Raw genomic sequence first — 18,562 nt, 5'->3', positions numbered from 1 at the left:
CATTGCTTCAGGCCAACCCTATTGAGCACTGTCTTAGAATATTTCTATGTAGTTCTGATGCAGCAAAAAAATCATTTATACTCTATTTAAGTTCTAAACCAATTTGTTGTTCCCCCTTAGAGCAACAGTAAAGACATTTTATTATACAGACGTTTACTAGTTGCCTTTGTGATGTATTGGTTCTTCAATCCTAAACCAAGATTCTTGTCTCCCCTGTCCCAGGTCTTCCTGTCTTAGGTTACCTGTAATGGGTGAGAAAGGAGGAAACTCTGATTACATGGATAGTGTCTACTTACACCTTGTCCCTTCTCATTTTACCAGGCGTCCATGTGGATGGAACATATAAGGTTAGTCCATCCAATGCACAGAGGAAGTAGGGGTACTGTTTATTGTACTAACATAAACAGTATAATCTTGGAACTCCCTGTTTTGAAATAAATATAATATTGTATACAGGTTTTTTTTTAATACAGTATTTTCATTGTCCTTTCAGGTGATCCACAACCTCCATATGTGGTCAATCAATTGAATCGTGACAGACACCTACTTAACTGAAATCAATAGAAAAGAATGTATAAGTGTATTTCCTAAACACTTTAGGAACATTGTTACATGGGTGAGTTACAAAATATCCAGTTTCAACATGTTATGTTCATCCTTGTTGATGGAAGATTGCAAGGAGAAACAGGTTCTTCCGTACCACAACTCAGTAGCTCTAGGGGTCAGAGTAAAAATGTGGTTGAATCACTTTGAGTGAGGCAGTGTTTGCCTTTAGTGATGTTTATGGTCCTGGAGCACTCATCAAACAATGGAGGTGAAGGTGAAATACATGCCATCCTGCAAGAGTGGTGTTGTAGTCTGGCATGTATGATGTTTTTTCAAACAATAACAGCTGGCATATGAAAACACACATAGGCACAGTGTCAGAGACAAAGAGAGAGAATGTCGGGGAAAGATAAATGGAAATGTAATTATATCCCAAGCTGTCCTCTCCCTTGTGGGGTTGAAACAAAATACACTCATCCCTCATGTCAGTGTAACGTGACAATAATGGTTGTATCCTGCTATATTCTAAATCTGGTAAGTGAAGCCTTGTTATCATGTTAACACTTCAAAGTCAAGGTTGTCTAGAATCCAATCTATATTATCCAGAAATTAAACACTTGCTTTGCAACTATAATTTAAATTTTTCATACATTTTGCAGTTTACCATACTTACATATCCACTTTAATGAATAAACAGACTACAACTGGGGTAGTTATAACTGACTTATTACAACCATGGTATTGATATAAGGTGTTAAGGGACTTTTCATCAACAGTTCTACAGTTGCAGCCTGAATACATAGTCTTGTAAACCATCCTGACCTCACAAGCTCAAATTCTGTAAAGATAGGCGAAATGTGGGTGCAGCAATCCCACAGTTATGCAGTTGTAAATTGTTCAAATAAACAGAATTGATTCAGCAGTTGTTTTGTTGGACATGTATATAAGGTGTATCACTGTGCAATATACCAAAGAACTCTAATGCTGTCCCAGAAAGTGTGCACTGCAGATTACAAACCACTTTATCAACAAATATCCACATAAATTGATATTAGTCTGAAGGATTTACTGTGAACAGGCTACAGTGTATGACATTATTAAGCAGTAAAAGGTGAGGGCAACATGATGTAATGTTTAATCTTTCATCAGCATGTCTGCAGACCCGCAGTGTTACCAGAACCAGGAAATGAACCACTATGACATTGTAAAAACAGTTTCACCTGCTAACCATGAAAAATGGCTTCAAGTCACAAAACGTTCTCACAATATGCAAAGGAAACAATTTAGGCAATGAGAGTTTTTTAATAAAGCAAAGTATGCACTGATTGACCTATAAAAGCAAAGAGCAGCAAATAATATAAATAAGAAATGTAATGTAAGTGTACCAACTTTAAAGTAAACTAAAAATGGAGCAAGAATAGTTTTTTTAAGAAAAAAATATTAAATGTTTCAAAAACAACCCAGTCAAATTGCTTGGCAAAAAATAACCCAACCTAGAATTTTTTTCAGTGCGTGCAGTCTGTACGTGGAATTGGTGATGTAGCTACTCCAGCTTGTCCAATGTCTCCTGGTTGTAGAAAAATGACTGAAAGAGGATGCACAAGTCCACTAAGATCTGAGCAAGCCCACACAACAAGAACTGGAAAGGGCTTTCATTTAACACAAAGTATGCCATTTTGAAGCAGTCTCCGGCCATCCATAGCAGCACCATGTTTATGCTGTGGGGAGGGGGGGGGGGGGGGGGGGAACACATGCTGTTACCACAAAATAGCTTACACAATTTGAGCAGTTTACCCTGTGTTGGAGAATGGGTGGAGTGGGATGGAGGTCTAATGCGAGTTTCAGTGCAAACATAAAACCTATTAAGGAATTTAAAACACAAAGTCCCCAAGTAAAACACCAACCAAAATAAGTAAAATACTTTATAAAAACTAAATGTTATCTCCACCACCATGCTACCATACTGTTGTGCTTTTTCCCAGGATGAACGCAAAAGATCTTCCCTGAAGCAAGCCAGTCTTTTCCCCATGAGTAGGCTGCAGGTACAGCCTACTGTAGCTTGATGAAGTGCTAAATACATGGTAGGGCTTCATCAGCTCCTCACACCTCGGCCAACCCTCTCTGCAGCACTGCATCAGTTTATGACAGATGACACTTTGCACTTCCAACATGCGGTGCATCTCTTTCCATGCTCCACAGCAATGGCATGACCTCCCCACTCAACTACGCATCTCTCCCAATAATCCTTCTGTCGTACTCAAGATGCTCCTCTTCAAGCTTCACTTTGACTAACATCTGTTTTGCTTGGCTTAAGGGCACTGAAAGCAGCACTTGGCAGATCACCATTTCTTGTGATACCTGCGACTTTGTCCCTTCCTGCACTTTGACATTGATATCCTGTTGTTACACACTCTGGAAAGAAACTGCACCCACCCGTGGTTGAAATATGTCATTGTTTTTTACTGCACTGTACTAGGCACTGCACTAGGTACAACTGTAATTGAGACATTATTGTAATACCGTAGCTGAGAAATTGAGAGGTCCTCATTGCACTGTATTATTATCATTTTTTGCTCACATTAATCAGATAGCTACTGTAATCGGGGTGTTATTGTTGCACTGTCGTATTGGTCAGTTACAAATAATGGTGTGGTTATTTTGCGATGTGTCAAGTAAACGCACACGGTTTCTGGACTCTGATCACCAAAATACTAAGGACCTATGCACTTAAGATCCTTAATGTTCTGATTAACTTTCTATATTCACTACTGGATAAAAGCATCTGCTAAATGTAGAAAATGTAAAATTGTATGTAATAGCGTCAAGAATGTACACTAGCAGGAAGCAAAGTGTCCCTTCAATCTGTAATATGGACTTCCTTTTGGTCAATTTTGGAAAATTGTTTTCAAAGTTGTTTAACTTTGCTTTACATTTCTGGATTAGCAGCCTCACCTCATGCCCAATGTAGAGCGGTTCCGTTGGTTCTGGACCAGCTGTGGTATCCCCAGCATGGCCTCAGACATCACTGCCAGTGAACCCAAAGCATTTACAAACAGAGCAGAGTCCATGAGGATGAGGGTGATAAAGGAACAAGGCACAGTGAAGGCCAGCAGGAAGATTAGGTAATCCTCAAAGCCATCCCAGCTCCAAAAAAACTGTGGGTCTAAATCTATTCAAAAGGAAGAGGGGTGGTGCAAAAGGGTTAGAGACAAACAGACAAGAAAAACAGTTTGGATGAATAGTAGTCTATGGGCTGGTTTCACAGACACAGATGAAGCCTAGTTTAGGACAACACATTTCTGTTGAATTTGATTTATTTGTCCTGGACTAGGCTTCTGTGTCTGCAAAACTGGCCAACAATGTATATGTTTTCCCCCTCTCACATACCCCCTCTAGTGGTAAGATTGTATAACAACAGATCCTGTGTTAGTGTTAAAATTTTGTTAACAGATGGTTGGCAGATGCATGGTTGGCAGAAGTTGGTTCTTTTCACCTGTGATGTGGTGCTGTTTGGTACTCATCCGGTTGCTGTTTTGGATACAACAGCAGAGGTGCAGCATAACCAGCATAGTGAAAATTATCACCACACTTTGAAGAAGCAAAGTCACCTCAAACCGCTTCCCGAACCTGCAGGTGTGAAAATCACAGACACATCACACAAACAATTTGGTCATTTTAAATGACATTTTAAAAGATGGAAGTCTATGTAAACCTTGTTCAAAGACTAACCAGAAGAGGATCCGTAGAATGTTGGAAACGAGGAGAACCAGGCAAACCCGTGTTGAGAAGCCTTCTGTGTTTTTGGTTCTTTGGATCTGATGGTATTGAGGGGCATATGGCACTGCACTTCCAAACACCATTACACAGGAGGCAACCCAGCCCAGGAAGAGCCACAGGCTCCCCCCATCTTCCTCACCGACCTGTCCATTATCCATATCCTGAGGCCAGAAGTCATATGGGACAGCTCTTATCTAATATGGTTTAGGAGACAGGTGTACAAGTGTGACATGTAAAATTCTGCCCACCCATTTCATATCTAACTAAGTCACGTTTTCAATTACATTTAAGACCAGAAAATATTGAAACGACAGAATTGTCTTGCTCTACAACTACGCATGCATAGGCCTATACATAGAGTAAATGCTATTTATTTATATAGACGCATTAGCTCCCATTGAAGAACCATTTATTTGCAGTTGAAAGATTCATTTGTAGTGCGTTAAAATGCTAGAATAACCAAATAATTCTTTGGAAATTAAGAACGACCAAGATTTTATGCGAATATCTCCTTTGTTCGTCAAAGAAAGATAGCAATTATTTGCATAGTAAACACGTACGAAGATAATGCGATGGTATTTGCATTACATGGAACGTGTCCTCTATCTTTTCTTACCGTCGTGTTAGATTCTCAGTTACAGTCATAGTAATTTTGTCATACATCCTTGAGACACAGTACCAACGTACAACCAGAGAATGTCTATTGTCTAATAAACAGGCTCTGGTACAACGCTGTAATTCACAATTCCGGCTAATAGTCTCGCGAGATTTTACATTCACACGCTTTAGCAGTGTTTACGTTATACGCTGCTAGGATTTGGTTGGTCAGGTCTTCCAGGCATCTCCTCACATCAACTGTAGCCAGCACAACGCTAAACTCTTAGCAACCCAGCAAATAGCTTAACCAACCAGTGCAATGTCAGAGACGGACCCAAAATCTGTGCAGGACCTAACTGGGGTGGTAAGTCTTTACAGCTAACAATCTAAAACTTACAGCCTACGCTAGTTACTATCTAGCTAGTCTAGCTAGTTAGTCATAGTGTAGCTAATGTAATGAGTGAGTAGCTGACTATGTAAAGCCAATAATGTCCCGTGCTAGCTTGGCTTGTTGCCTACTACTACTTGACAGGCGCGGCAGAATTAGTGATGTAGGCTTCTGTACTGTGGGAGTCGACCCTACAGCTCCATCAGCTCACCAGCCACCTACTGCTACAGTCCAGTAACTTAACCCTGTCTGGCAATCTGGCTCCAGCACACCAGTTAATGCTTTCTAAAGCTATACAAACGCTGTAACGCTATATTTTTCTATAAACGTGATGCTTTTTGTGTGGCATGTTGTAACATTTGTTAGTTGAAAAATTCTAACATTAGCTGGAAGAACAATAAGCGTTTGTTTGATGGAAATGCATACAGGTCTTTGCGTTTCCATGGTATCACACTATTCGAAGTAGCCATCTTCTTGCTGTTGAGTAGGCATGGATGCAATCTCGACGCCCACACAGTTCAATACATTTTTCACCGCTCAACTGTGCTTCTAGGAGCAAAATGTATACGCCCACATTGCAACAAATATCCAGCACAGTATGTTCTTATAGTTTACACCTGTTTTCTTTCCTAATCATTTAGGTCCAGACTTTGCTTCAGCAGATGCAGGATAAATTCCAGACAATGTCAGACCAGATAATTGGGAGAAATATCCTGCTTCTATTACAGTGCAATTTAATTGGTTTCCAATGTGAATTTCTGAAATGTACATATGAGCTCTGTGCCCAAATCAGTTATGTCTGATCATTACAATCGCACAACATACTTCTCACTGCTTCCTTGAAAGATTAGATCAAGTTAATTACACAGTAAAATGTATTTTAAGTAGAGCTAGGTTCAGAAGATTCTGATTTATATTGTGGGTCTTAATTTTCCAAAGTTCAGAAAGGAAAAGTACATAAACCAATACTATGACTAAAAACAATGACTGTGTAATGAGAAGTATGTAAATGAAAAGCATTGTATGTCCTTGACAAGAGAACTTGATGAGATGAGTACTCGTATCGATGACCTGGAGAAGAACATTGCTGACCTCATGACTCAGGCTGGTGTTGAGGAGATAGAGGGAGAAAACAAGGTCAAGGAAGATCAGGGTTCTGCTTGAAGGTAACTTTCAAATTCATTTGGTTTGAGAAAAGATTCTGTCAGGGATTTTTTTTCTCAACTTCTGATTAATTGATATTGATCTTGTTCCTAGGTTGCCAAGTAACTGAGATGAAGGGGACTAGGCAGCAAGCATTTCCAAGAGTTCTTTGTTTCTTTTCTTCTTTTTTTCTATCATTTGTTGCTGTGTTGGAAAGATGTTTTATATTCCGAGTGATTTTAACTCTTGTAATAACAGACAGTATTAATAACAGCTAAAATGTTTTCTTGTTACAATTTTTTTAAACACAACTAAAATAGCCCAATAACGGACTCAGGTGTTAACTTGCCAATTACAACACCAATAATTTTCCATTGTATATGCATTAACCACTATTAAATTGATTTCCTACAGAGTGTGGTGTTTTGAGATCTCGTTATTCTCTATTTAAGGTGAATGTTAAGACGGCACATCTCTGACTGGGTAGATACTTACATTACATTTAACATTAAATAAATGTAAATGTAGATAGGCCTACTTAAAGTAGAATGAATTAAGCATAGATTCAGCTCCTTAACACGACTCACTAACCCATCCATTACCCATCTCTAAATCAATTTAAGTAAGGAGACACTTGATGAAAGTATACTGTACGAACAATTTTGCGTTGATGTTGATCTAAATATGGCACATTTAGGCCACTGTTTTAAAACTAAGTAATTGTATCGTACACTGTCTGCAAGAAAGGTGTCATGGAACAAGACAAACTGTGAAAAAAAACTCCGGGTAAGCATAGAATTTGGTGTCTTCCAGACATCCCAGTTTAGTTAGGCTACTGCCAATACTCAAATTGAGAGACTATTTGGATCAGAAACGGCTAAAAGCTTAACCTTCAGAGCGACATCGACAAGCTTAAGTTTAAACCCATCTAGCCACAGCACAGGTTCCACGACCATACGAGACCGCTACACGCTATAACCTCAATAATTAGTTCGTAAACATTTTATGTTGCTACACAATTACCCCGCGTTGTTTGTTATACACACAGGGTATTATAAACGGTTGAATCGGTCTTCATGCAGATAGGTCTGACGCTTGCAGTCACTTGCTTGGTGTGCTCACTAGCAGAGGCTGCAGATCATATCGTTGACGTTCGTTTGACTCTTTTAGGCAGCGCTTTAAGAGGTTTGTTTATGCAGCACTACTTTTGTATACATCCGAGATTTTTTATTTAACGTCAGACCACTGTGATTATATTAGAACATGTTGCATTGACTCAACGACAGAACATGCGAAACTTTATTTACACTATACAATTAAAGGAATGTGTGTGGTTTCATCTTAGGAACAAGCGTGGCAAGGGACATTGGAACTATTTCTTTTAGATGGCGGTGGTGCGCCTTTCTCCTCGCTCCTGTGCTAGCCGCCATCTTGAATTTTAATGTTAATTTCTGAAAAATTTTGTTTCCTGTGATATTTTCGTTTAGGGTGTTGTGCCAATTGTGCATTTATTTTGAAGAATTATCTGTTGTTTTATTTTGAAAGAAACATTTTCGTGAGTATATCCTGTTTGTATAATCGGTAGTCGTTGCAGTGTTTTGCCACTTTTCACACAACGGATGAAAAATGTTTTCATTTTAGCTAGCTAGCTACAAACAAGTAGCTTCGATCATTTTTAGCTAGAGCTAGATAAATGACTAAATGTGTATAGCGTACTAGCTAACGAATTATGTGCAATGTACATATTGGTACAGTAGCTAGTTGGTATTAAAAATGAATGCAGCCAACCGGGTTGTGACTGACGTTAGTTCGCAAACTAAGCTAGCTAACAATAGTTATTGGCCTGTTCACGTTAGCTAACTTGCTATCCAGCCAAGTTAGCTTTGTATACCCAAGCCAGCTACACGAGCAGGCTAGTCGTTCTTCAGCCATCGCTGTGTAGCTTGCTTTCTACTACGGCTCTTGGGCCCGCTGTTTGACCAATCGGGGTTTGTTTTCAAACTGTAGCTAATGTCAACGTGGATTACGCTGAACAGATCATGTTGTTGTCATTATCTAGACACTAATATCCACCCTTTCCTTCCGAAGGATATTCGGTTACAGTAAGCTTGAGTGGTTGTGTATTTGTCCGTTTGCAAGTTTCAAATATGTAGGCCACAGGGCAGGGGATAGTTTTCTAACCGGTAGTGGCTACCTAGGGGGGAAGCTGGTTCGACAGAGGCGTGCTAAGAGTATTATTAAGATAGCTTGCGCGGCTAACATTCATTGTCCATTCTTAGTCCGTCTTGCTAATGTGGGTCCTCGCTATGCTGCTTTAACTAGACACACTGTATCACGATTGCAAACTTTTCATCTACGTCCCTAACCCCTACCTACATTGTTTTGACAGTCTTATTTCAGTCCACAATTTGCATTATCTCTAGAGGCTAGCCACCCATATGGCTAACTAGCTAGTTTGCAGTCCCACCGCCGCATAACCACCGGCACTAGCAACATTGCTACTGTAACAAGTTGACTTTATCAGCTGGTTTTAGACCCTAACTAGCTACTTGTGTCCCCTTCCGGGGTAAACGAACAGGAGACCCGGGGAATCTTGTGATATGAAACCAGTCGAAATTACATTTTAATTGAATTGACTTATGTGAACAGCATTGCTACCTTGCCTTAGCTAATCAATAACCGGCTAGCTAGTGTATTGCCCGTCGGCCACTGCTTTTCAATTTCGTGAACTTAAAAAAAATAACATCTAGAAACGCATTAAATATGTTATGCGTCGTCGTGAAATATTTGACAGTCGATCGTAAGTTAGTTAACCATTGTAGTTGCTGTGCCAGTTCTAGGTAGGTTACTGACATTGGAATGGGTCTTGGGCTAACTACATTTACAGGCTAGCTAGCTCGCAAGGCTGACTATATGGACTGACGCACTACTACTAGTCTGGTTTACGGCTGTATGATTGGATTTTATTTTTCATTACCAGCCTCGAAATGCTTATGGCCAATAGTAATGTTTGTTTTCAACAGAGCCTAATTTAGCAGGTTAGAATAGTGTAGTTGGTATTATGGGCGATCCCAGGGCTCCTTGACCGACGCTTTGTTTGCATTTTAGTTAGCCTAGTGTCAACAGCCATGCATTCGAGCACTAAGGTGCCGGGTTATATTTGAGTAGGTTTTGATGCCCTGTATCACCCGGGTCTGAAACCATCTAAAATTACTTAAGTCCAAAAACAAATCCTATCATGCAAATGCGTCTAATCGTCTCCTAGATTGTATACGATACATTGTTCATCAAGCATATTTAAACTTGACATTAAGCCAACACGTTATCATGTTTAACCGCTATGAGGCAGTGTTGAATTGAAATCATGCAATCCTGGTTTAAAGTTGTATCCCTTATACCAATGTACAAAAGTGTGTTTGCGTCAGTGTAAAGACTCCCAATTTAGAATGAAGAATGTTTTCACATGAAACATCAAAGAAAAGTAGGGACATTATCTTAGTTTCTCACTTTCGTTTTAAGAGCCACCTTACTTTTGTAACAGGTGCAGGTACATTGTGAGAGATTCATGTACCTATTATTTGGTACAGCACCTTTTGACAGTCCCTAATAGCCTATCTAAACTATAATAAATAAGCTAAACCTATCTGTGAGTCCTAAATTATATGAGCTATTATACAACACGCATGTAACAAAGTATGAATTTGACCAAGTGAATAATACTTACAAAAATTCACAGATAAACTAAGAATAACCTATTAGGTCCATGAGTGCCTTAACCCAAACTAATTGACCAGAGTTGTTGTTGTAGTGTAAATTTGATCAGAAAATCTTTGGGTTTTAGACATTAACACTTGAGCTAGGTTAATAGGCCCAATTGTCAACTAATATTGACCATGGATTTGATGTATGTATTTTCATTTATATGGTCACTACGAGTCATCAATTCCCTCTCTACCCACAGGTGACAAACTCTAAACTCAAGCCTTCCCCACTCAAGAGCGTTCCCTCAACTCGAAGACTAAATGCAACTGGACCAGGGGGCTTGTGGGTATGAAGTGGCTGGGCGAATCCAAGAACATGGTATTAAATGGCAGACGACATGGAAGCAGGTTTTCCACTGAGCAGCCAGTGAGCCAAAGTCAGAGCCAGACCCGCTCTCAGCACCTCCAGCGGACGTCCTTGCGACCAGGCAAGAGCCACCCTAGCAGCAGAAGATGTAGCCGCCGTGAGTGAGAAATGTCTCTCCAAAACATATTTTGGCCTTGTTGTGAACTCCCCAATAGTTTTCAGCTTTTCCCTGTTATTAAATAGTTTTCCTGTTTGTCCAGTCAAGAAAATCAGTCATTGAGCAAACATAATAAAGCAGAGAGGCAGCCATTATGTGATGAAGTTAATGAATGCGTATCTGTTCCACATCGTTGCTATGCTCTCCAGGGTTCACTGCGGCCAGCCTGGAAGCAGAGAGGCGCTATGTCCCCTCCTCAGGAATGACTGCCAAGGAGCTGTGTGAGAACGATGATCTGACCACCAGCCTCATTCTTGACCCTTACCTGGGCTTTCAGACTCACAAGATGAACACCAGGTTTGTAAATCCAACCCAATATCAAGGCCAGTTGTCTTCCCTTAAGTCTCCCACTGTTTTTCTTCACTCAATTCAAATGAATTACTGCCGTGGGAAAAAAAAGATTCTGAACCTGTTATGTCATTACAGGTTTAGAACAATCAAGGGTAGGCAGGAGGAACTGAAGGACATTATCGAGCGTTTTAAGAAGCATGACAACCTTGAGAAAGCATTCAGGTCCCTAACCTCAGGAGACTGGTCCAGACACCATTTTCTCCACAAGACCAAGGCCCAGGAAAAACTCTTCAAACAGCATGTAAGATTAGACTTTCAAGGAAGTAGATCTCTATTTTCTGCAAACCTTGTTTGCTTTTGGTCATTAATAATTTTCTACCTTGCTCAGGTGTTTGTTTATCTCCGGATGTTTGCCACTGACAGTGGGTTTGAGATTCTTCCATGTAATCGCTACTCCTCTGAGCAAAATGGAGCTAAAATCGTAGCTACAAAAGAGTGGTAAGAACATTAGAACATTTTAGGATTGTCATCCAGCATATCACATTTTTACAATAATGCAATTGTTTATTCAGAACTACCTACATGGGTACCAATATGTTAGCTTTTGCTCCTGTCAGTTTGGAAACAAACTTGCCAATATGCCCTCTTGAGCATTCCTCCATTCTATGTGTTGTGTGTCTATCTGAAGGAAACGGAATGATAAGATCGAGTACCTAGTTGGCTGCATTGCCGAGCTTTCAGAGAGTGAGGAAAACATGTTGCTCCGGCACGGGGAGAATGACTTTAGTGTCATGTACTCTACACGCAAGAACTGTGCTCAGCTATGGTTGGGTCCGGCCGCCTTTATTAATCATGGTACAGTCTTTTCTAATTGTGAATTGCATCTCATTGTGATGTAGCTTACAATATCATCCAATCTAGTTCCAAAGTCATATATTTAGCAGACATTGTTTTTTAGTATAGTTTTTAGTGCATTGCTAAATAATATGAGCAAATTCAAGCAAGTTCAAAAAGATGGCAAGGGTGTAATAAACAAGTGTTTTCTTCTGCTGTTTCAGATTGCCGGCCAAACTGCAAGGTAAGAGTCATGAAATTAGGTTAAACTATGCGGAAACAAAGCAATTCTTGGACATTAAATGATGATAAAAAATGTGTGCATTCCAGTTTGTGTCAACAGGAAGAGACACTGCCTGTGTGAAGGTTCTGAGGGACATTGAACCAGGAGAGGAAATATCATGTTACTACGGGGATGGATTTTTTGGGGAAAACAATGAATTTTGTGAATGCTATACATGTGAACGGTAGGCATCCTCCTTTCTGGCCATTTAATACCTACTGCTGAGAAGCAACACAAATGTTTCCACATGAACTCTGAAAGGCTCCATTTTAATGCCAAATATTGATTTTTTACCCACTATTCTGGTCTGGAAGACGAGGCACAGGTGCTTTTAAATCCAAGGCAGGGCTACCTGCAGAAGTGCCAGTGATCAATAGCAAGTACGGGTTGCGGGAGACAGACAAACGGCTAAACAGGCTGAAGAAGCTGGGGGAGGGGAGCAGGAGCTCAGACAGTCACTCTGTGGGCTCCCACACAGACATGGACTCTCAGGAAATGCCAAAAACACATCCATGTAAGAGCTTTAGCCCTACCCGTTTTATGTGTAATTTAACCTATAAATGTTTTGATTTGATATGGTTTGAATGGCAGTAAGCATGTCTGATGTTTTCTCCTTTCCCTTCAGCAGTAAGGAAAAGGACTTCCCCTGGCATGAAGTTTAGCAAAACCAGGACTCAAACAAGACAGTCTCTTTCGAGAGCGCTTACCTCTACCTCACCTTCTAAACAAAGTCATATAAACAATAACAGGGTACCAAAGAGACTAAAATCCCAACCCTCCAAGCCTTTGCTCAGTAGAGTTCGGTTGCGAAATCGTGGGCGAGGGTCAGAGTCCAAGTCATCATCAGCCAAAGTGGATGTGGGTCGGCTGGGTCTCAGGGAGTCTAAGGGGTCGCTGTGTAAAGGCATCTCGGTCAAGAAGGAGAAAGACGAGCAGGGGGCACTCCAGACGCTGGGTCAGCGGGGCTGCTTGACCCGCCACGCGGCCAAGGAGAACAGCAGTTTGCCGGGCATACCAGGCTCTGACTTTAATCAGTCTTGCACTTACAGAACTCGCAGGTCCACCAGGACCCTTGTAAAGGCCCAGGACACCACTGGAGTCAAGCTGGAGACTGGCGCTGTGGACGGCCGCAGCCCGGTCCCTAGCGGGGTGGTCATTAAAACAGAACCAGCGGACATGGATGAGTACCTCCACCACGGACTTGAGCTGGAGCAGTCGGCTTTGGGCTCCAGCTATTCCAGGAGAGGGACCTGCACCAGACGCAACCGACTGACTCAGCTACGGCCCGAGCGAACGATAAAGCGTGAGGACTCTTACGATGAGTCGTTTACACCTGCGGCAACAGCCGCTCATGGTGGAAACAGCATTACAGACTGTGGTAATATGCTTCTCGGCCTCCCTGACCGGCACAGGGACTACAACGGGGTGTCGAATGGTAGCAAGTCCCTCCGACGAGACAAGGGCAAAAGCAGCTGTAGGTCACAGAGCAAGGGGAAGAAGAAGCGACGAATCACACGCTATGATGCCCAGCTGATCTTGGAAAACAGCACGGGCATCCCCAAACTGACCCTCCGCCGGCGGAGAGACAGTAGCAGCAGCAAGACCAATGAGCCTAGTGAGACTATTGGATCGACCAGCACCCCCGCCACCACCGTGAATTCCTCTTCCTCCAAAATCAGCATTAAGTTCAGCAAGGACCACGACAAGGACAAGGGCAGCTCATACGTGGCCAAACTGAACAACGGCTACGGTCCCAGTGCTCACAGCAGCTCCACCAAGTTGAAGATCCAGCTGAAGAGGGAGGATGATGGGCGGCGGGCCTCCCAGACTCACTCCGATGAGGTTAGCTATAACGGGGACATGGGCCAGACCCTTGAGAGGAATGGCGGGCATAGGACCCAAAATGTCATAGAGGAGTCTTCGTCTGAAGAAGATGAAGACGACGACGAGGAGGAGGAAGAGGAAGACGAGGACGATGACGATGATTACTTTGACAATGAGTTTGAGGACGATTTCATTCCACTCCCGCCGGCAAAGCGTCTCCGACTCATTGTGGGTAAAGACTCCATAGACATCGATATCTCCTCCAGGAGGAGGGAGGATCAGTCTCTGAGGCTCAATGCATAAGCTCTGGAGGTCATCACTCCACCTTTCATGTAAATAAAGATGACTCACTAATCAACTGTTGTGTTGATGTAAAAGAAGTACAGTAATTTAAAAACAAAAGGTTGCTGAAAAATGTAAAAGAATCAAAATGAAAGTTTCTGTATATTAAAGGGATAGTTCACCAGATATATGATATAACCTGATATATATCAGAGTATATACCCTGATATATATATCGTCTTGCTTTGTTTTTCTCACTTAGGGTTTATTTGTTTTGTTTTTCTCCCACATTCATTTAGACAGACAGTTGGGCAACTTTCCAGAGCCTATGGCTAGTATGCATCATTTGAACAAATTGTAATGGTGACAGACAAGATAAGGTGAAGGCCAGCTTTGTGAGACTTTCTTTTCAGAGAGCTATTCATAATTATTAATTTAAATAAATTACTGATGCGTTTGGAAGCTGCCTGATAACCTGAACATGGGCATTCATTTTGGTCTATTGACAATGACCCTGCGTAAGTAAAAAGCAATGGTTGAGATGTATTTAGGTGAACTATCTTTTTAAGTGAATGCACTTCTGTTGTTTTATTCATAATGGACATGAATATTGTAGAAAGTGTACAGTATGGTGACTACCCCCTCTGTCTCATAGGCAGACTTTTATTGAACGTTTTTGTTTCTGTTGCACAATCCTTTTGGCAAACCAGACTTGTTTTTTTTTTTGGAAAGTCCAGAACCATTCTGATTATATCAGTTATTGCAGATCAGGTGCCATGTTTCCATTATACAGTGTAACTCATTAAGGGCTGAATTTGATAGGTTTGAGATGTCAGCTAATTCTCCACCGATGGCCACCGGATATTACTGAATACTTTCTATTGTTAATTGTAGTTTGTTCTCTTCTTGAAAAGGAAGGTCATCTCAAATTCTAATAGGTCATTTTATCAGAGTTTATCAAATTAAGATGATTTAAGTATTTGGAGCACCCTCAATATTAACCTGAGTTTCAAGCAGACATTATAATAGTGTTTTCTGCTAGCATAATCCAACTACTGGAATAATAGGATAGGTTTTATATCACTATAACACTATTATTTCAGTTCAGTGGTTTTGCTCATGCCCTGCTGCGACGCTGCCCGATAAAAACACACAAAATGCTGTTTACAACAGGAAAGGAACAGTGATGTGAAGTTGTGTAAAAACTGAATACGTTGGTGTACATCTGTTGAATGGCAACATGGCACTTGTGTGGTTCAATCTTTTGAACACTAATCACTGAAAAAGGTCAATTAAAGGGTTTATTAGCATACATGTATAAAGGGGGCCTGTATGCTTTTAGAAAAGAACTATCATGACAGTAAAAAATTAAAAAAGTAATGTACAGAAAGACTGCCCCATCTTCTCCAAAAGACAGATGTAACTCTTTGATCATAGTTACTTATCATTCAAATACCATCCGATAACATGTCCTCCCAACACAGTCGAGCTCTCTGGAATAACGCAGATGTTACTTTCACGCACATTTAGTTTTTTGTTGTATTTGAGTTTTTGGTGCTATTCAATTCTTAACCACCTAATTGCTAATTGATCAAATGCGTGGCCCCATAATGAACCACATAGTTGATAGATCATCAAATCCATAGAAGGTATTAGGTCCAGTGTAATTTTGGTTGGGTCGGACCATTTAATCAACAACAAAGACTATGTTCTTGGGTCTTTGTCTTGAAACAAAAACATAAGCATCTGACTTCATTTGTAAATTGCCAAATTACAACAAACGTGATAATCATTTTTCAAGCAGCATTAGGTGCCTTAACATTAAACCTCGGACATAGTTAGGTTTTATTGAAAAAGGATTTCAATTTTGTTTTCATTCATGGTAACAATGGGAACACTTTACAGGCCCCCTCTTCAGTCCTTCTGTATATTATTTTAATAGTTTTTGTAGTGTGGAAGTACTGAACTGCCAAATGGATCAAGGGATCAACTGAGATGAATGTTAACCCACTTTTGTTTTTCTTATGTACTGTTCATATCACCAGCAGCTAATCACAGTTCAGAACCTGGCTAAATATGTCCTTTCCCTCTGTGGATGTCTCCATTCTACACTGTATGCTGTTCCAGGTGTACCGTCTGTGTGGTCTTTGTTCAATAGCCAGCTGTCGAGATTTCTGATTTCCTGATAAATAAATAAAAAAGAAAGAAATGTGAATAGTTTGCGGACATTTTAGAGTGTTGTGTGGGTAGCGGGAAAGACTTAAGAGAATTGAAATTGGGCAGTGCTTATACTGTATTGTCCAGTATGTAAATCATGTGAACACACCTTGTACTTATTTAACAGTTTTGAATACTTGAAAACAACATAAAGTTTCTTTGTGAGAATAAATTATTTTCTTTTGTGTCCTGTTTGGAGGTTTGAGTAAATAAACATGAAGTACATTTTCTTACATAAATAAGGATTCAGGACATAGATTATTTTACTTTTACAGGTTGTAAAAAACAAAAAACCTTTGTTGTTTTGCCATTTCCTCCACCTCTAATATACTTTTTAGTAGGTAGCATTGGGGATGAGAATTATATTCAAAAACATTCGAGAGATCTACAAACAGGTGTTGGGAGAAGGTACTGTTCAGATCTGAACTGGAGCAGTTTGCTCTAAAGAGTAGGCCAATTGCCAGTAGGAGGGTGAAGCTCATCCATGCCTATCGGACGAGTTATATTGCAGTTATTTTAACCAAAAGCTGTGAAACCAAATATTAAGTGTAGTGTATGTTGTACATTTTGTCAATGTTTCATCTGCAAGCAAGCTTACGCATTGTAGGGGCCCAATATAGATGGCCTGTGCAGGGCCCTGGGGTTTTGCTGATTGGTAAGCTGTAGGCCCCATGTGTTTGTCCCTGTACAGCCTGTCCTTATTCAGCCCAACAGTAAGTAAATGTGGGTAGCTCATTGATGACCCTAAGTGCCCTCTTAATACTTGGGATTCCTTTCTTTAGGACATAAAGATATAATTGAAATTATAAGAGGGTCGAGAAATAAATGCCCCCAAACCTGCTGAATATATAATAAGGATTAAAAAAAAGATTGATGTTTTGATAAATGGTGGTGTAATGTGCTACTTTTGTGTACACAAGATGGAGCTGTTTCTGTTATGTACAATTTGCATGCTCCAGTCTGGGATGTTCGGAGATATGACTATTGCGGTACCCCACGCCTTATAAGGGAAATAAAACAGCTTATTGTACCGGTCAGAATAATTGTGCATGCTGCACTCTTTGTACATGCAGTATCTGGCTCCATCTGGTTCTTTGCAATAAGAAAATTAAAAATGTTTCTCTTGTGAATCTATAGTCAGCAAGGGCATTTAATCCATACCAACAGCTCCTAAAAGGCCAGTTATTTTTTGAGAGTTGTTCAGTTTAGATGTTTCTGCATGCTTGTGTTAACAGCTTGTGTCTCACCGTTGTGGTTGTTGTGTCTGGGGGACTGCTGGGCGGAAGTGAGGGAGACCCCTCACCACCCTACCTGCCACTGGGGTTTCTGTTTCCATGGTGATGTGGCTTCTGTCACACCAGATAACAACTTATATAAAAACTGTAAAGCTGTGAAACTGGTGACACAATGTCATAAACCCGTATTTAAATTGTCAAGAATAACAAAACCTTTTCATCACAGGGAAACAAACGAAAATTAATTAAGTGAAAGTTTTCTGCAATATTAGGCTGCCTAAATGATTATGTGCCTGATTATGACTTTTTACTGTTAACCAGTCCTTTGTTTACTTTCCCTCCATTTTGTCTAAATATGCTTGCATGCAAGACCATTTGGAGAACAAATCAAGTGAACAAGCACTTTTACATGAGTGGTTAAAGTTCACTAACACTGTAGACCTACTCGAATGATCAAAGGGTAGTTGCCTTACTCATCCTTGAAATGTCCTTTGTTAATAAGCTGTCTGGCAAATACAGCAGTTTTTTTCTGCTCAAGTTATTCTATAGTCTTAAGGAGATGTGATTTGTCTCTGATTGCTTTGTGAACACCTCTTTAGAAAGTGATAGCAGTAGACAGGAGTTGCAGGGTAGCATTGTACTGAACCCAATGTACTCATCCCTTCCTGCATACTACTGCTCTCCCTGATTACGACCTCCAGGATATCCAAGGCTGAAGAAAGCAAGCCCACGTGTTATAATTGAGAATAGTTTGAAGAATTGTTTGTGTTACAAGAAATTCACAAGGGAGATGATTCTAGTCAACTCAATTCAAGAGTTGGTGTGTGTATCATGAACATGGTGCAAAAGAAAGAGTGAGT

General features: G+C 40.5%; 3 protein-coding genes across 6 annotated transcripts; 2 read left to right on the top strand and 1 right to left on the bottom strand.

Moving 5' to 3' along the window:
• Positions 1-270: 270 nt before the first annotated feature.
• On the bottom strand, positions 271-5,047 carry si:dkey-246g23.2 (solute carrier family 66 member 2). Of its 2 annotated transcripts, none has more exons than XM_047041531.1 (5): positions 4,940-5,047; positions 4,276-4,484; positions 4,040-4,173; positions 3,499-3,715; positions 271-2,264 (listed from the first exon to the last, which is right to left on the bottom strand). In XM_047041531.1, the coding sequence occupies exons 2-5, from the start codon at positions 4,479-4,481 to the stop codon at positions 2,090-2,092; spliced, it is 732 nt and encodes a 243-aa protein (XP_046897487.1). In that variant the 5' UTR covers positions 4,482-4,484; positions 4,940-5,047; the 3' UTR covers positions 271-2,089. The 2 variants fall into 2 exon arrangements, with proteins under 2 accessions (XP_046897487.1, XP_046897486.1); XM_047041530.1 differs by having other exon boundaries at positions 273-2,264; positions 4,276-4,517; positions 4,940-5,032.
• A 150-nt stretch (positions 5,048-5,197) lies between these two features.
• LOC124481523 (heat shock factor-binding protein 1) lies at positions 5,198-6,867 on the top strand. The gene is made up of 4 exons (XM_047041532.1): positions 5,198-5,284; positions 5,950-6,016; positions 6,351-6,474; positions 6,566-6,867. The coding sequence occupies exons 1-3, from the start codon at positions 5,240-5,242 to the stop codon at positions 6,470-6,472; spliced, it is 234 nt and encodes a 77-aa protein (XP_046897488.1). The 5' UTR covers positions 5,198-5,239; the 3' UTR covers positions 6,473-6,474; positions 6,566-6,867.
• An 808-nt stretch (positions 6,868-7,675) lies between these two features.
• Positions 7,676-16,639, top strand: kmt5b (lysine methyltransferase 5B). Of its 3 annotated transcripts, XM_047041529.1 has the most exons (10): positions 7,679-8,006; positions 10,413-10,676; positions 10,886-11,033; positions 11,163-11,328; positions 11,416-11,525; positions 11,716-11,882; positions 12,086-12,105; positions 12,192-12,328; positions 12,459-12,658; positions 12,770-16,639. In XM_047041529.1, the coding sequence occupies exons 2-10, from the start codon at positions 10,502-10,504 to the stop codon at positions 14,269-14,271; spliced, it is 2,625 nt and encodes an 874-aa protein (XP_046897485.1). In that variant the 5' UTR covers positions 7,679-8,006; positions 10,413-10,501; the 3' UTR covers positions 14,272-16,639. The 3 variants fall into 3 exon arrangements, with proteins under 3 accessions (XP_046897483.1, XP_046897484.1, XP_046897485.1); XM_047041527.1 differs by having other exon boundaries at positions 7,676-8,006; positions 10,886-11,328; XM_047041528.1 differs by having other exon boundaries at positions 7,677-8,006; positions 10,886-11,328; positions 12,773-16,639.
• The last annotated feature ends 1,923 nt before the right edge of the window (positions 16,640-18,562 follow it).

Source organism: Hypomesus transpacificus, chromosome 19 (assembly GCF_021917145.1).
Source record: "Hypomesus transpacificus isolate Combined female chromosome 19, fHypTra1, whole genome shotgun sequence".
Taxonomy (NCBI): domain Eukaryota; kingdom Metazoa; phylum Chordata; class Actinopteri; order Osmeriformes; family Osmeridae; genus Hypomesus; species Hypomesus transpacificus.
The sequence above is the reverse complement of the archived record's forward strand: the minus strand, read 5'-3'. Positions and strand labels throughout refer to the sequence as shown.

Excerpts from the sequence above, each read along its gene's own strand:
- kmt5b (XM_047041527.1), top strand. The coding sequence starts at position 10,502 with ATGAAGTGGCTGGGCGAATCCAAGAACATGGTATTAAATGGCAGACGA. Across the intron at positions 10,677-10,885 it reads CAGCAGAAGATGTAGCCGCC|GGTTCACTGCGGCCAGCCTG; the intron begins GTGAGTGAGAAA and ends TATGCTCTCCAG. Across the intron at positions 12,659-12,769 it reads AATGCCAAAAACACATCCAT|CAGTAAGGAAAAGGACTTCC; the intron begins GTAAGAGCTTTA and ends CTTTCCCTTCAG.
- LOC124481523 (XM_047041532.1), top strand. The coding sequence starts at position 5,240 with ATGTCAGAGACGGACCCAAAATCTGTGCAGGACCTAACTGGGGTG. Across the intron at positions 5,285-5,949 it reads TGCAGGACCTAACTGGGGTG|GTCCAGACTTTGCTTCAGCA; the intron begins GTAAGTCTTTAC and ends CTAATCATTTAG. Across the intron at positions 6,017-6,350 it reads AGACCAGATAATTGGGAGAA|TTGATGAGATGAGTACTCGT; the intron begins ATATCCTGCTTC and ends TGACAAGAGAAC.
- si:dkey-246g23.2 (XM_047041531.1), bottom strand. The coding sequence starts at position 4,481 with ATGGATAATGGACAGGTCGGTGAGGAAGATGGGGGGAGCCTGTGGCTC. Across the intron at positions 4,174-4,275 it reads ATTCTACGGATCCTCTTCTG|GTTCGGGAAGCGGTTTGAGG; the intron begins GTTAGTCTTTGA and ends TCACACCTGCAG. Across the intron at positions 3,716-4,039 it reads CAAACAGCACCACATCACAG|ATTTAGACCCACAGTTTTTT; the intron begins GTGAAAAGAACC and ends CCTTTTGAATAG.